This window comes from Sminthopsis crassicaudata, chromosome 5, assembly GCF_048593235.1.
Source record: "Sminthopsis crassicaudata isolate SCR6 chromosome 5, ASM4859323v1, whole genome shotgun sequence".
NCBI lineage: Eukaryota > Metazoa > Chordata > Mammalia > Dasyuromorphia > Dasyuridae > Sminthopsis > Sminthopsis crassicaudata.
This window is the reverse complement of record NC_133621.1, coordinates 278318431-278334008: the sequence shown is the minus strand read 5'-3', so window position 1 is coordinate 278334008 and position 15578 is coordinate 278318431. Positions and strand designations below refer to the sequence as shown.

The 15578-nt window shown below is 34.6% G+C and overlaps 1 protein-coding gene and 1 long non-coding RNA gene across 6 annotated transcripts in view; one reads left to right on the top strand and one right to left on the bottom strand.

Moving 5' to 3' along the window:
• Positions 1-15578, top strand: part of LOC141544714 (uncharacterized) — a 279038-nt gene that overhangs the window by 3162 nt on the left and 260298 nt on the right. The window lies entirely within an intron of this gene.
• Positions 1-15578, bottom strand: part of PLEKHG7 (pleckstrin homology and RhoGEF domain containing G7) — an 83817-nt gene that overhangs the window by 49978 nt on the left and 18261 nt on the right. For 4 of the 5 annotated variants that reach the window (XM_074271158.1, XM_074271159.1, XM_074271157.1 and 1 more), the window contains exons 4-5: positions 7656-7783; positions 2873-2913 (exon numbers count right to left, since the gene is read on the bottom strand). In XM_074271158.1, coding sequence (XP_074127259.1) covers positions 2873-2913; positions 7656-7783 — 169 coding nt within the window. Of the gene's footprint in view, positions 1-2872; positions 2914-7655; positions 7784-13104; positions 13331-15578 lie in introns of those variants that run through there. The other variant, XM_074271161.1, reaches the window with a different exon arrangement.

Sequence of the window (15578 nt, the reverse complement as noted above, 5' to 3'; positions counted from 1 at the left end):
TTGAATCTACTTAAAACTGGGACTAAGATACTATTTTGAGGATTGTAACTATTACTGAAGAATGAAATGAAAATCTTTGTTCTGAAATTCATATCTTTTATTTGCACCTTTTCCATTCCATTCATTCAACATTCCATTGTACATTGTTGTTTTGTAGTCTGTCTGACCCTTTGTAATCCATTTGGGGCTTTCTTGTCAAAGATATGAGAGTGGTTTGCCATTTCCTTCTCTAATTCATTTTACAGAAGGGGAAATCAAAGCAAACAGGGTGAAGAGACTTGCCCAGGGTCACACAGCTATACAGCGTCAAATCAGATTTGAACTCAGGTCCTCCTGATTCCAGAGCCAGTATTCTCTCTACTGTATCACCTAGCTTCCCCTCAAGAACTGGGTTTTTAATCCAGGTATTTCCATAATCCAGGTATTGCCAGAATGACTTTGAACAATTCATCTAGCTTTGCTGCACGTCCCTTTCTTTATCTTTAATAGGAAAAAATTCACTTCATCAATCATTCCTCCTTCTCTGTCTTGGGTCCTGTTCTAGGCCACTGGAGATTCAGAAACAAAAGCAAAATGCTCCTGCCTTCAAGGTACTTAACATTCTAGTTGAGAAACTATATATATTAAAAAACTAAGCATATATAAAATAGCTACAATTAATTGGAGTGGTGGGGATTTCAGAGAAGAACTCCTTTGGAATATAAGACCTGAGTTGATTTTTGAAGGAAGCTGGGAATTGAACAAAATGATCTCTAAGCAGAAACCAATATTGTTTTAAGAATGACATTGAGTGAATAAATCATTTTGACTATTCTACATATCCAGATTAACATCAAAGGATATATGAAGAAAGATGCTCTCTGAATCCATAAGAAGCACTGATAAATAGAAATTTGTATAGAATAAATTTATATATAGATACATGTATACATGAGTACATTCACACATATATATTTATAACTATATATACACATGTGTGTATATGTATGAATGTATGCAAACACACATATATTTGTGCCTAATGGTAGCTATCTTAGAGTGAGAGGTAGGAAAAAATAAATTTATATGATTATTTTGTACTTAAAAGGAATAGCAATAGATTTGCACTTTCTTGTTTCATTTTTTAAATTATACTATGTTATGGAAATATTTGATTCCATAAATAAAAAATGTCAAAAAATAAAAAATATTGAAAAATAAATTGGTAAATGAATAAACAAGCAATTAAATAAATAATAAGATGACTTCTGAGGTGGTACAGGGCTAAAACATTGTCCTTGGAGACAAGAAGATGGTCTGCCCAGTCATGTCTCAAACATTTATTAGCTATGGATTCTAAGTGAGTTACTTAATGTCCTTCATTTTTTCATCTGCAAAATGGACATAGCAACAGCATCCACTTCACATGAGATAACATACACAAAGTGCTTTGTAATCTTTAATGTGCTACATAAATGCCTGCTATTATTATTATTTGCAAAGCATGCTTTTATGGATGCCTATTATGTGCTAAAAATACAAAGATAAAATGAAAAATGGTCCCTACCTCAAGGAAATTTTATTTTTCAACCAAAATCTATGATCCTATTCTTTCTTGATAAAATGAGGGGGTTATATTAAATGACCCCTAGCATCTCTTCCAACTAAAAAATCCTATCAGTTTTCAAAATAACCAGTTGGTATTTTGCTTTTTAGCCTCCCATTCTCAATTAGTGTATATACAGACAAAATACTTAAGATAGCTGTATAAGTTGATAGGTTATTTTTTTTTTTTAATTTAGCTTTTTTTGGGGGGGCAATTGGGGTTAAGTTTAAGTGACTTGCCCAGGGTCCCACAGCTAGGAAGCGTTAAGTATCTGATTCCAGATTTGAACTCGAGTCCTCCTGACTTCAGGGCTGGTGCTCTATCTATTGCATCACCTAGCTGACCCAGTACATTAATTTTTAATAAAAAAAAAGATAGGATGATTTCCTTCTGTTTTTAAATTTTATTTTATTTTTAAAATTAATTTTATAATTATAATTTTTTTGACAGTACATACATATGCATGGGTAATTTTTTTTACTAGATTATCCCTTAGGAAACTTCCTTCTAAAGGAATGAAGGTTTTTTTTTCATAACTTCTCCTTATTCCTTATTATAAACAGAAAAACTAGTGGTGCTGTTAGACATCTTTCTCTTCCCACTCTTCCAACTGCTCCCCCTTCTTTTAATCCCTAGGAGTCAGCTGTTCTTGCTCTTGACTACACTAGCCCTTTTACCCCCAATACAGAAAAAGAAAAAGGATTTAGACCATGGCAACTGCTCTTTCAAAGATGGCCAGGCTCTGCTCTAGCAAATAAACATGCTATCAGTGTCTTGAATGAATGCACTTCCAAACAGATTTAACAGAACACAATCAAGAACTCATTCAAACCCAGCTCACTTCCTCTGAAATAGAAATATATTTCTGGAATTCCTTTCTGCACTAGCTCATTAAATTTGCAATGCTTCAAAACAGACCAGTCCTACTGACAACTCATATAAAGACTCCCTATCATCAAACGAGCTATTGAGGATAGTATATGCAGTTACAGATTTATAAAACTAGAGCATAACAGTGTAGGAGGGAGGAGGCATCTCAAGGCAGAGGAAAGAGCTTTGTTCCTGGCAGTGCACCTTAATGCCTGGTATTTGGCCTTGCTCCAATGCACAAAGCCCCATTTGACATGCTCTCTCACCAGTCCCACTTTTATAATCTCATTTAAATTTCACCTGCCACCTGTCTTCATAGAAAAAGGAAGAACTGGAAAAAACACTGCAGTTGTTAGTCCTTTGTTCCGAACTGTTGGAGCTTTAATTAAAAGAGGAATTATAATAAATGACACTCACCACGCCTTTCTTGGAGAATGGCCATCTTGGCTTTTTGGGTTCTGGTAAATGAAAGGAAAGAAAAGGTATTATTCTACAAACAAGTGATGGATTATCATGAGACTTTCTGAATTGCTTTTTAAATAATGAGCCAAACCAAAATCTTCCTCTTTTAATTCTACTTCTCTCTTGAGGGAACAAAATGAGAATTCATATTTGTTCAAATTATAATTTGAAGCAAGGACTTTAGAGTTAGGAAGACCTGGATTCAAATCCCACTTCTGATACCAAACAAGTGACTTTAATAATGATATTAAATAAGTCAGACTTCTCTGAACTCAGTTTTTTCCTCTTTCAAATAAGGATTTTAGACTAGAAGTACTCCAAGGTTCCTTCCAGATCAAAATCCATGGTGCCACAATTTAAGTTCTGCCATTTACTACCTCTAGGACTATGGACAAATCCTCTAATCTGTGTGAGTTTCAGTTTGTTCATCTGAAAATGAGGGAGTTGGATGAGATATCCTTTGTGGTCCCAATAGTCCAGCTTTAAAGCTATAAAACTATATTTTTATTATAGCTTTTTGTTTATAAAACATATGCAAGGGTAATTTTTCAACATTGACCCTTGCAAAAACTTCCATCTCACCTTTTCCCCTCCTTTCCCCCACCGCCTCCCCTAGATGGCAGGTAGTCCCATACATGTTAAATATATGTTAAATACATATTTATACAATTATCTTGTTGAACAAGAAAGATTGGATTTAGAAAGAAGGTTAAAAAATAACCCGAGAAGAAAAAACAAAAATGCAAGCAAACAATAACAGAAAGAGTGGAAATGTTATGTTGTAGTCCATACTCATTTCCCAGTTAAAACTATAATTTTGATTCTTCCTCTTACTGTCTAAATTTTTATCTGTGAGCAAGATATTTATGTCTTGCTTCAGTGTCAATGGCTAACTATATGACTATGGTGAAATCATTTAACCTCAGTAAATTTCTATAAATAAGGAGGCTAGGGGCCGCTAGATAGGACAGTGGACAGAGCACCAGCCTTGAAGTCAGGAGGACCTGAGTTCAAATATGACCTCAGACACTTAATATTTCCTGTGTGAACATGGGCAAGTCTCTTAACCCCAATTGCCTCAAGAAAAAAAATAAAATAAAAATGAGGCTAGGTTTGATTAGGGTTCCTAAGGAAACTTCCTTCTTTTTTTAAATTTAATTTAATTTTTAAAATTAATTTTATAATTATAATTTTTTTGACAGTACATATGCATGGATAATTTTTTTTTTACTAGATTATCTCTTAGGAAACTTCCTTCTAAAGGAATAAAGGTTTTTTTCATAACTTAATCTATGATCTTTCAGACCGAGTAGGAATTAGGTTGACCTTATGAAAATATCATCTTCCTTCAGAGGAAACTCCATTTGTCCCATAAGGTAATCGGAAAGACCTCATGAGGTCGTTTGAACTGGTCCTCATTTTTAGAGAGGTAAACCACCCCAATATATGTAATCTTATGTGTGTTGATGAATCTCAAGGCCCAAGAGATTATATAAACCAATCTCTACTCATAATTTGGAAGAAACAGTGAGAAGCAAAATTACATTAGAAATCTAGCTGTTTTCATCTATCTAGAGATGTTTATTTTGTTGACTTTCTTTCAAGTCACTAGAACTCAAGGTGAACTGAGAAGGAAGCCATTTTTAATCTGGGTTAAAAAAAAATAACCCTTAAAGACTGATGACAGCTCTGGCTTCTTGGTTTTTATATACTGTGCTCCCTCCTTTGAATATTGCTGAAATAATGCTGTGAGTGTTAATGGTACCTCTGGAAAGGATGAGAAGAGACTCTTATGATTAGATGGCATGAGCTGACAGCTCATCAGATAAAATGGATGAAATAGGCCCTGCTTACATTCATCTCTCCTTCTAATCAAATTCATTAAATGGCCCTGTCTTTCGATTTAATAGAACAGAGGTAATTATCTAGGCCGCAATTTATTGTTAATGACATACCACACACTGTGTGTTCAATAGGGCCATTGGGAGGTATTTGTGTGGCTGAATATCCTCTCTCTGGCTTTGTCCATCTTAGAGGTTTTTATAGAGGAAGGTGAGTAACTCTTCCTCTAGGTAAGCATTAACATTAATTGCCTATTATCTGATGTTTTAAGGTGTTTGTTTTATCATTTGTCAAGTCCCACTAATTGCAATTTTTGGTCTAGAGGAAAGGAAGTCATTTTTCCGTATAATTATGATGATGGACAAAGAAAATATTTATCTTTGAGTCTCTGCTAATATGTAAAGTCCTGACCTTTGGATAGTTCAAGAAATAGAGATTTTTGAATTGACATTTCACATTTTTACTCTTCCATGAATACTGCCCTTTCCTATCTTTACTTTAACTATATGATACTTTGTGCAATTAAAGACAATATTGAGTCCATCTCTGATTTTGGACATAATACTCAAGTCAATGCTAACATTCTATATTAATTAATTTGCTGCCCTAAGGATGAATTCATCATCCCTCTAAATTACTATACGCAGATTCCTTTCCCTGGCAATTCCTCACCTATAGATATTGTCTCTCATTATTAGAATGTAAGCTCATTGAGGCCAGAGAATATCTTAGGGAAAATCAACAAATCTCAGTACAGATCTAAATTTGTCTACATCCAATGAAACAATCTGGATCTGCACTACTTTCTGACTGGAAAAACCAGCCCAATTCTCTGGATCTTAATGTTTTTATCTATAAAATGAGAAAGAAATCAGTGATCCTAAAGTCTAGCTATATGAAAAGGCATAGACTTAAAGGTCTTCAAGTTGAGTTCCCTACATATCTGAGAATATTCAAATCTTTGAACCTTAGAACACGTAAGCAATCATTAACCCAACTCCCTTATTTCATATATAGGGAAAAGGTTACTTTTGTATGAGTCCCCAATCATAGTACCTGGTTATTTTCATTCATTTATTCATGAATTAGACCAAGTTACCTGAGGAAAGGAAACAACTTCTCAGTCATCATGGTATCTAGTTCATTGCTAAGATTAGAGATTTATTGATTTGATGTAAAATAAGGCTTTTTAGGTATGTATCATAGAGGAATAATGGCTCTTTTTTTTTTTTTTTTGCTTTTCTGCATTTCATTTTGAGGGTTTTTTTTAATTTTGTTTTTTATTAATTTTTATAATTATAACATTTTCTTTGACAGTATATATGCATAGGTAATTTTTTTTTACAACATTATCCCTTGTACTCCCTTCTGTTCAGTTTTTTCTTTAATATTTCCAAGATCAATAATTCCATTAGTGGGAGTTCTTCACATGATAATGTATGTTGTAACTTCTCTATGTCTTTTTGAGAATTTTTTATAATAATATATAAGTTTTTTATTATGATAAAATTAACTTCCTGCAGCTTGAAATTGTGTGAAGATAGCCTCCAGAGCCTGTCATCTATTGTTATGGCCTTCATGTCATGAGAACGTTAGGGCTTCAGCAGAGAATTTTTAAAATGTCATTTAAATGCTTTAAATACCTTCCAAGAGTAGAATCAAATATGCAGAATCTATTATGGTTATTGTATGAATTTTTCACATCTTCAGCTCATGGATTGTGGGAGGCAGAATGGTCTAAAGGAAAGAGTATTGGATTAGGAATCAGGAGACTGAAATTCTAGTCCATACAAGCTAGCTATGTGATTTTGGGTCTATCCCTTTGTCCCTCTGTGACCTTTCCCTTAATATACAAAATAATATACAAAATAAGGGAGTTGGGTTAGTGATTTCTTAAGTATTCCAAAGTTCAATGATTTGAATACTCTCAGATAGGTAGGGAACTCAACTTGAAGACCACAGTTATGCCTTTTTATATAACTAGACTTTTGGATCTCATCTTACAGACAAAAACACTGAGATCCAGAGATTTTCCAAGTGGCAGCTCCAGATTGTAATATTGGAAATAGACAGACTTAGACCTGTACCAAGACTTGTACATTTTCCCTAAGATATTCTCTTGAGGTCAGAACTAATAAATGTTGATCATTTCAGTTTCTTTTCTTTTTTTTAATTTTCTTTTGTTTTTTATTAATTTTTATAATTATAACATTTTCTTTGACAGTACATATGCATAGGTAATTTTTTTTTTTACAACATTATCCCTTATTTCAGTTTCACAGATAGCATGACCCTGGGAATCTGGCCTGAGGAATCTGTAGGAAAGAGGGTAGAGGGATTGATCCTAGGTCATAGAATCATAGAACTAGAGCTGGAGAGGACTTTAGAGATGGAAAGATTACAACTTTCTCATTTTATAGATAAAGAAACTGAGATCCAGGGAGTCTAAATGTTTTATACAGGGTCACACAACTAACAAGGATTCAAGGTGGGCTTCCAGTTCTTCCTAACTCCAGATCCAGCATTCTATTCAGCTCACTATACTCCCTCTCTAGCATAATGGTAGCGATGGCAGTGACCGAGGTTCAATCTTTAGAAACAGCTCATCTTGTGTTCCCACTCCTCTCATTTATTCCCTGTGTGAACTTGGGCAAATCACTCAATTTCTTGGGACATTATTTTCCTTATTGTAAAATGAAGAAATTGAACTCAATGGAACTTTTGAGGTCAAAGATTTTCCATACCTACATAAACAAACTGCTCTGTCTTACAGAGACATTTGATGTGGCTGATGGTTTAGTATAAATGGTTGCTTTCAAATAATATGAATTGACTATGCTAGTTTAGGTCTTGTGGTTCTTTAGTTCAAAAAAAATCTAAAACCTTCTAAAGTGACCTGAATTCAGCAGCAGGGCTGGGTGGCACAGGTAGCTGGCCACTCCATCTGGCACCAGAAGATCTCCAGGGAACACCTCAAGTCCAGGCAGGTTCACAACCACTGAACTTCGCCTGTGCTGGAATAACCTGTACCCAAGACAGGAAAGATGAGAGCTTAGTACTTTGTTTTCTGGTCTAGGCTTTGCCTGAATAAAAACAGATAAAGTTTCTTCAGGAGAAATGACAACATAAGTAAACCCTGCTTCTTTTGATTTAATAGGATATTTAAGATGAGCTTAAATTATGCATATTTATGCAAATTATTGCAAATCACCCTATGTATGAGAACTCAGCAGTATGACACTTGGATATCAATATTCTTAGAGTTGTTGTTTCTATTAGCACATTTTATGGAAAGAAAACAGATAAATACCATTAGAGTTGTTTATGCCATAAGTGACAGTTATCTTCCTTTTCTCATTTCCAATCACTCATAATTTTTGCATTGCTCTTAGTAACAAATTCACAAAAAAAGGACATATTTAAGACTTCAGATAAGACGATCCTGAAGGACAATTGCATATTGTCTTAGTGACCTGTGGGCTAACTTCCATCACTTCCCCCTCCCCCATTCTCAGAGATTAACAGGGGCTCATTCACTCTCTAAAGTGCCAGATGTTTTGGCATCTTGAAATGTTTTTCTGGCCTCCAGAGTTTAGTAAAGGCTGTTCAGGCCTACTAAGGTATTCCATGGGCTCAGTTACAGTGCATTGAAACTGGTTTTTACAAGTAATACAATTTCTTTCTGTTTAGCAGGATCTTAGGAAGCTACTTTTGAAGTTTTTTCCCTATAATTTTCAGATTTGCTTCAAAGAAATAACTTCATGAACCTATGGATGTAAGAGATGCTGACTGATCTCACTCACACAGGTTTATTCTAGCAGATACTATGCTACAGTTCATAGAATGTAGACACTAACCTCACTTTGTTGTTGTTGAATTATTTAGACTTCTTATGTTGTAGACACTAATCTCACTTTGTTCAATTATTTTCAGTTATTTTAAACTCTCTGTGACCCCAGTTGGAATTTTCTTGGCAAAGATTCAGAAATAGTTTGCCATTTCCTTCTCCAGCTTATTTCACAGATGAAGAAACTGAGGCAAATAAGGTTAAGTGACTTGCTCAGGGTCACACAGGTAGCAAATATCTCACTGTAGGATCACCTTAATGAATTTTGATAGGTTATTTAGTTCAACTTTCCTCATTTAACAGATTAAGCAACAGAGGTCTAGAGAAATCGGATGACATTCAAAGTCTCATGAGTAGTAATTGATAGAGAAAGGGTTTTTAGGTTCTCTATCTCAAAATTCAATGGTACTGTTCGCTGTTTCCAACTGCACTTTCTTTGATGAACCAAAAAAAAAAAAAAAAAAAAGATCAGGAAGTGGGGGTATTGACTGTAGACAGTATTTTCAAGATTAGACGTGAAGGAGAGGGGCAGCAGCTAGATGGTGCAGTGCATAGAGCACCAGCCCTGAAATTAGGAGGAGCTGAGTTCAAATATGATCTCAGAGACACTTATCACTTCCTAGCTGTTTGATTCTGGGCAAGTAACTTAACTCTAATTGCCTGAGGGGAAAAAAAAAGGGAATGAGAGTGAGAAATGGCTGAGTGGTGAGTGGGGATAGGGGGAGGACTGTATTGATGATAATTGACAACTGAGTAATAAGAGTTTCTTACCCAGTAAACTTTAAAATGTGAGGAAATTTCTGTCATCAGCTCTGTTCTGTTCATATGACTGGGGCTCTAACAGCTGTTGCTTGTGCTTCCCATGAATGGAGGGAAAAGGGTTTCTCTTTCTTATCCCTTCCCAATTCCCCAGTAATGGTAGTTGTTCAAACATGGAAGTGAGATCATGTGCTTTTTAGGTAAGCAGGAGACTGTATCCACAGTGCTTTAAAGAATGCAAAGCACTTTAGTATGTTAATTCATTTGTATTTCCCCCCCCTGAGTTTAGGAGACTGATCTGTACTTTTGAAAGAGTTTTCAAATCTGATGGCTATCTTGAGGGTTTGGAAATTCTTGGATTTCTGTATTTGGTCTGGTTGACAGAAAGTCAGAGATAATCTTTATAGCTGCTCCAATGCTTCTTAGATAAGATGTTCCTCAACAGAAGGATGAGCCTGAGCCATGCTCTGACTGGCTGGGAGACATGGACTTTGAACTAGTTGCTTGGTCAGTACAGAGCTGAAGTGAAATAGAAATGTCTTTTCAGCAATTCCAAAAAGTATTTCATATTTTGATGTATGGATCGATAACAACACCTCCTATCTAAGAGTAAATGAGAAGATCACATGAAGTAGAGTATGCAAAGTATTTTGCAACTGTTAATGTGTTACATAGGGACAACTAGGTAGTGAGGTTCAAATCTGGTCTCAGACACTTATTAGCTGTGTGACCCTGGGCAAGTCCCAATTGACTCAAAAAAATTACATAAATGTCAGTCATTATTGCCCCCCCCTTCCACTATCCATCTTCTGAGTTGTCAAGAGAAGTTACAAATTATAGTGTCATATTTTAAGCTTTTGTTAATGTGTGTCTTTTGTATGTTCAACATTTGTTTGGTGGTTGAAGGAATAAATATCCAAGTCTAATCTATACTTAAGCAGGGCATCTTCTAAATGCCATCATCCAGCTTCTATCTAAAGTCATCTCATCCTGTGAAGAAGAGTCCACAACCTCCCTAAATCATCTATTTTTCTTTTAGATTACTTTTTTTTTTTTTTTTTTGGCAATTGGGGTTAAGTGACTTGCCCAGGCACACAGCTAGGAAGTGTTAAGTGTCTGAGATTTAAACTCAGGTCCTTCTGACTTCATAGCTGGTCCTCTATCCACTGTGCCACCTCATAATTATTAGGAACTATGTCCTTACATTGAAATTATATTTGTCTCTCTGCTATCTTCATTGCTTCATTGCTTACTTTGAAAAATCATGAAGAATAGAAGAAGTATCTTAGTACAGGAGAAAGGAAAATGGTACCTTATTTAACTTTTAACACTATACAGCAACAAGCCTGAACTTGATTCCTGGAAAAAATTATAAATATTTTTTAATTGTTAAAAGATGATTCTTGAAATCCAGAAAAGGAACTGATTATCACAAAAACCAGCATAGGTTCTTTAAAAGAACAGGCCATGTCAGATTAATCTCCTGTTCTTTTTTGACAAGATTAGTAAACTGATACATCAAGATAATCAATCAATAAACAAGAGAAAGAGATGGAAATTTGGGACTGTTTAGAAGGAATTGTCTCAAACTTTGCTGGCTTCCTGTGCATGAAGATGGAGTTATCTGTGAATATGAAGTAATGAACTAAATAAAGAAAGGCTTTGGTCATTGGTTCTGGCTGGAAATTCACTATAGATTACATTTGTCTTTCCTAAAGTTTGAATTGTTCGAGAAGAGAAAAAAATTAAAGGCTTCATAGAGATACTCAATGAATTTGGAGACAGAAATATATTTTTTATTTTGTCCCTAACTTTGCTTTTATCTGTGCCCCAGAAACTTCCTCTACCAACATAGATTGGATTTAAAACCTGATGATACTATAGCAGAAGTGTCAGACACATGGTCTGTGATATTCCCCAATTTATAGTGTCATTGGCAAATGTTTAACAAATGTATAACACATATAATATTGATTTGTGTTTTACTAAGTCAATCTGAAGCCTGGCTCTGCCTCAGAAGTCATCTAATTCAATCATTTTTTAGATGGGAAAGAGAGTGTTTAAGTGACTGACCCAAGGTTACTTGATTTGACAGTCAGGATTTAAATCCAGGACTTATACTGCAAATACAGTGTGCTTTCTAGTCCACCACATTTCTAGTTCTGGATGTGTTAGTCCAGTGACCTTCAATGCTGACTGGTAATCCATCCTTGAACAATGTGTAATAGTGGGGGGAGTGGTTCTCTACTATCCTTTGATATTTACTTAGCTCATAAGGGGACTAAGGAAGGAAATTAAATAATCAATAAGAATGTCTTAAGAGCCTACTATGTCCCATGTACTATGATAGACAATGAAGAAACAAGCAAAAACTCAAACATTTCCTTTAGAAGTTTACATTTGATTAGAGAAGAAGCATATATGAATATAGGATTCCAAGCCTAAGTTCCTCAGGGATCTCAAAGGCTATCAAGTTCAGCCCTTGTCTTAACACGTGAGAAAACTGAGATCTGGAGAAGGTAATATAAAGACTGAAATTTTAGGATACCTTCAAGGACCAAGCTGCATTGTTTGACACATTTTTTTAACTGTATAAGGCACAGACAATTGAGATTAGTATATGAAAGTTTTAATTTCAAAATAAAATTATAATATCTATGTATATTTACATTTAAAATATTTGCAAGATAGGATATATAAAAAACGTTTTTGGTAACAATTGACATATTTGGTCCTTCTATTAAGTAGCTTGCCCAAAGTCATACCGACATCAGGGGCAGAATTTGAATCTAGGTCTTTTGTCTCCAGAGTCAAAGCACTCTGTCTCACTTTCCCTCTCTCTCTCCATATACACATACATATATACATACATATATAAAAATATACATGTATACAAGCACACAAATATATTATCTTTCCCTATGTATACATACATATAAATATATATATATGTATACACATATATACTATCAATGTATCTATCCATGTATCTATCTTTCCCTATATATATATATATATATATATATACTCATACACATATATGCTATCAATATATCCATTTATTCACGTATGTATCTTTCCTTATATATATATGTATACATACACACATACATACTATCATTGCATCCATCTATCTGCCCATGTATCTATTTTTCCATACATATAGTTATACAAGGCACCCCCCCATACAATGAATATACATACTATCAATGTATCCATCTATCCATGTATTTATCTTTCCATACATATATGCATACAAACATATACAAAATAAAAACAAAGCAATTTTGGGGGAATAGGACATCAGTTGGGGAGAATCAAGAATGATTTCAAGTTGTTAGGGATTCAAGCAGAATCTTGAAGGAAAATAGTGATTCTTAGAGGAATAGGTTAATCATTCTGGTCATATGCTTGGAGAACATCCAATGAATAACACCAATGCAAAGACAGAATCTTCGTTGTCTATTTTTTCATCTTAATATAATATGAATATAATTAAACCCCTGGTCTTTAGGACTAAAAAATTTGGGGTTCAAATCTCACTTTGAACTGTGTAATTTCTTCATCTCTAAATTAAGAGGATTGGACTAGATGGCTTCTGAAATACTGGCCAGCTCTAAATTGATGCTGTGGATCATGAGCAAGACTCTCCATGATCAGGACTCTCAGTCAAGTCCCAGTTTTCAGAAGAACCCCCCCTCACACACCTCATTTACAAACATGACCACCTTTCACTGACCCTGAGTTGTGCTGCAGAGACACTGACAGATCAGAGCGGACAGTTCCCATGCTACTGTTCAGGATCTCTTGGTCTTGGTCACCAGCTTATCTTTTCCTTTCTGTCCTTTGCTGAAATATCTAAGCTCTGATGTGTGGGTGGATGACTTCGGCAATTCTGGGAATCCAGGGAATGCTTCTCCACCCCAAGCCAAGCACACACACACACACACACACACACACACACACATTGAAAGACATCACTTGAGTAGTCAGCCACAGAAAGCAATTTCTTCCCCTCCCCCCAAAAAACCCTCTATCCAAAAGATATGGCTCTCGAAAGAATTAGTTTCTGTAAATATTTTTTAAAAAATTATAGAAGAAAGAAATATACAGTAAGGGAAAGAGCACTATGTGCAATAAAATGAACTCTGAGTTTGAAATCAAAAGGACCTAATTTTGAAATTTATCTCACTTCCTATGCCTCAGGTACAAAAGGAAGTCATAGAAAGTTTTCAAGCAATGACTGACAGTCCAAATTCTTCTTTACCACAAAGATTTCTTTGGCAGATTTATGGAGGAAAAATTGGAAAAGGGTACTTAGAGTAAGGGGACTTAGGTAATGAGATCTGGAAACAGAGTGATATCAGTCTGAGTCAAAATGAGGAAAATGATGTGAGAGATAATGAAAAGAGAGGATTGATCCTCATGACAATTGACTGGACAGATGAAGGCGAAGAATAAGAAAGAGTTAAATATGATCAACATTTTGAACCTAAGGCACTGGTCTTTAATTAAATAAGTAGTTGTAAAATGTGTGTTATGTGGTAGACATTGCATTAGGCATTACAGATATAAAGGTATTTTTTTCTATTGGGACTTGGGTTGAGGGAGGGGAAGATTGTTAAATGACATGTCTAAGGCTACACATTTTAATTTCTGTCATATATGTATATATATGGCTAATATTCCATTTTGACCAACAATTTAATACAAAGACTATAGATTATTATGGTCAAAGTTTTGTCAATTACAAATATAGTTAAATCTAATTTTAAAAGTAATGTGGTATGTAGGGGAAACTATGCTGGATTTGGAGTCAAGAATTTTGGATAAAAATATTGACCATGTCAACACATAGGATGTAAGACCTTAAGTAAGTCACTCAACCACACTTAGGCCTTATTTTTTTCTCTTCCCCACACCTACCCTGTCCTGGTAAAATGAAGGATGGGATCCAAAAAGTTCCAAGGTTAATCCATTACTCAATAAACATTTCTTAAGTATTTACTTTTAATTTTTCTGCTTTTAACTATAAAATTTTTATATAGTAATATATGATCAATCTTTCCAAAGGTCTCATAAACCAATGAGAAAAAAGTATATTCCTTTCCATTTATTTATCATATCTAGCTTATATAAAATTCTGTTCACTTCTTTGGTTTCTTTCTTATTTTTTATAATAGCTTTGCAAAGATAGTTTTCCACACTCAACTTTGCAAAACCTTGTGTTCCATTTCCTTCTTATTTTTTGATTAAATTTATTTAGTTCTTAGAGGGGAAGATTAAAATCCCTCACTATTATAGTGCTTCCACTTGTAATGAATTTAAATGCAATAACATAATAAATTTTAAAATTTAGTGCATTTAAGGTCATTGGTCTTGCTTCATTCTCCATACTATCTTTTATTAAAATGCAGTTCCCCTGTTTTTTCTTTTAATTAAATCTATTTCATAACTTTGTCTAAGATCATAATTGCTACTCTTGTCTTTTTTTTTTTTTAATCAGATATTGGGAATATATAAAGTGCTGGGACTGGGATCAGAAAAACCCACCTCCATAAATTCAAATCCAAGCTCAGATACTTACTAGTTGTGTGGTCATGGGCAAAGTCACTTAACCCTGCTTGCCTTAGTTTTTTCATCAGTAAAATGAGTTGGAGAAGAAAATGGCAAACCATTCCAGTATTTGTGCCAAGAAAACCTCAAAGGAAATCATGGAGAGTAAGACATGACTGAAAGAAATCAGCAGTAAGAAGCATTTACTCTACCTCTCTGCTTGGTTCTGGAAACATAAACACAAAAGTGATATCATGCAAGCCCTCAAGAATTTTGCCTTCTACTAGAAGCTTCAAATGTCAAGAGATTAGTACATTACAACCCAGTATTTTTAAACAGTGATTCTTGACCCTATATAGAGGTCTTATAAGTGAATATGGGAATTGAAAAATTATGTTTTATTATCAGAAAATGTTTGATTTGTATACCTGTTTTATATATCTATATGCCCAAGATCGCATAAAAATTTCTCAGGTGAATGCTTGAAGTACGCAGGAAACTAATGATTCTTGGCTAAATTTTAAGTTTGGCCTCTCTTTCCTCTTTTCACCTCTTTCATATCTCTTTATTCCTACTTCCCTAAAAGCTTATTTCTCTTAAACTGTCCAAAGCTCCACCCACCTCTGTTCATCCCATTTTGGAATCAAAATTCCTACT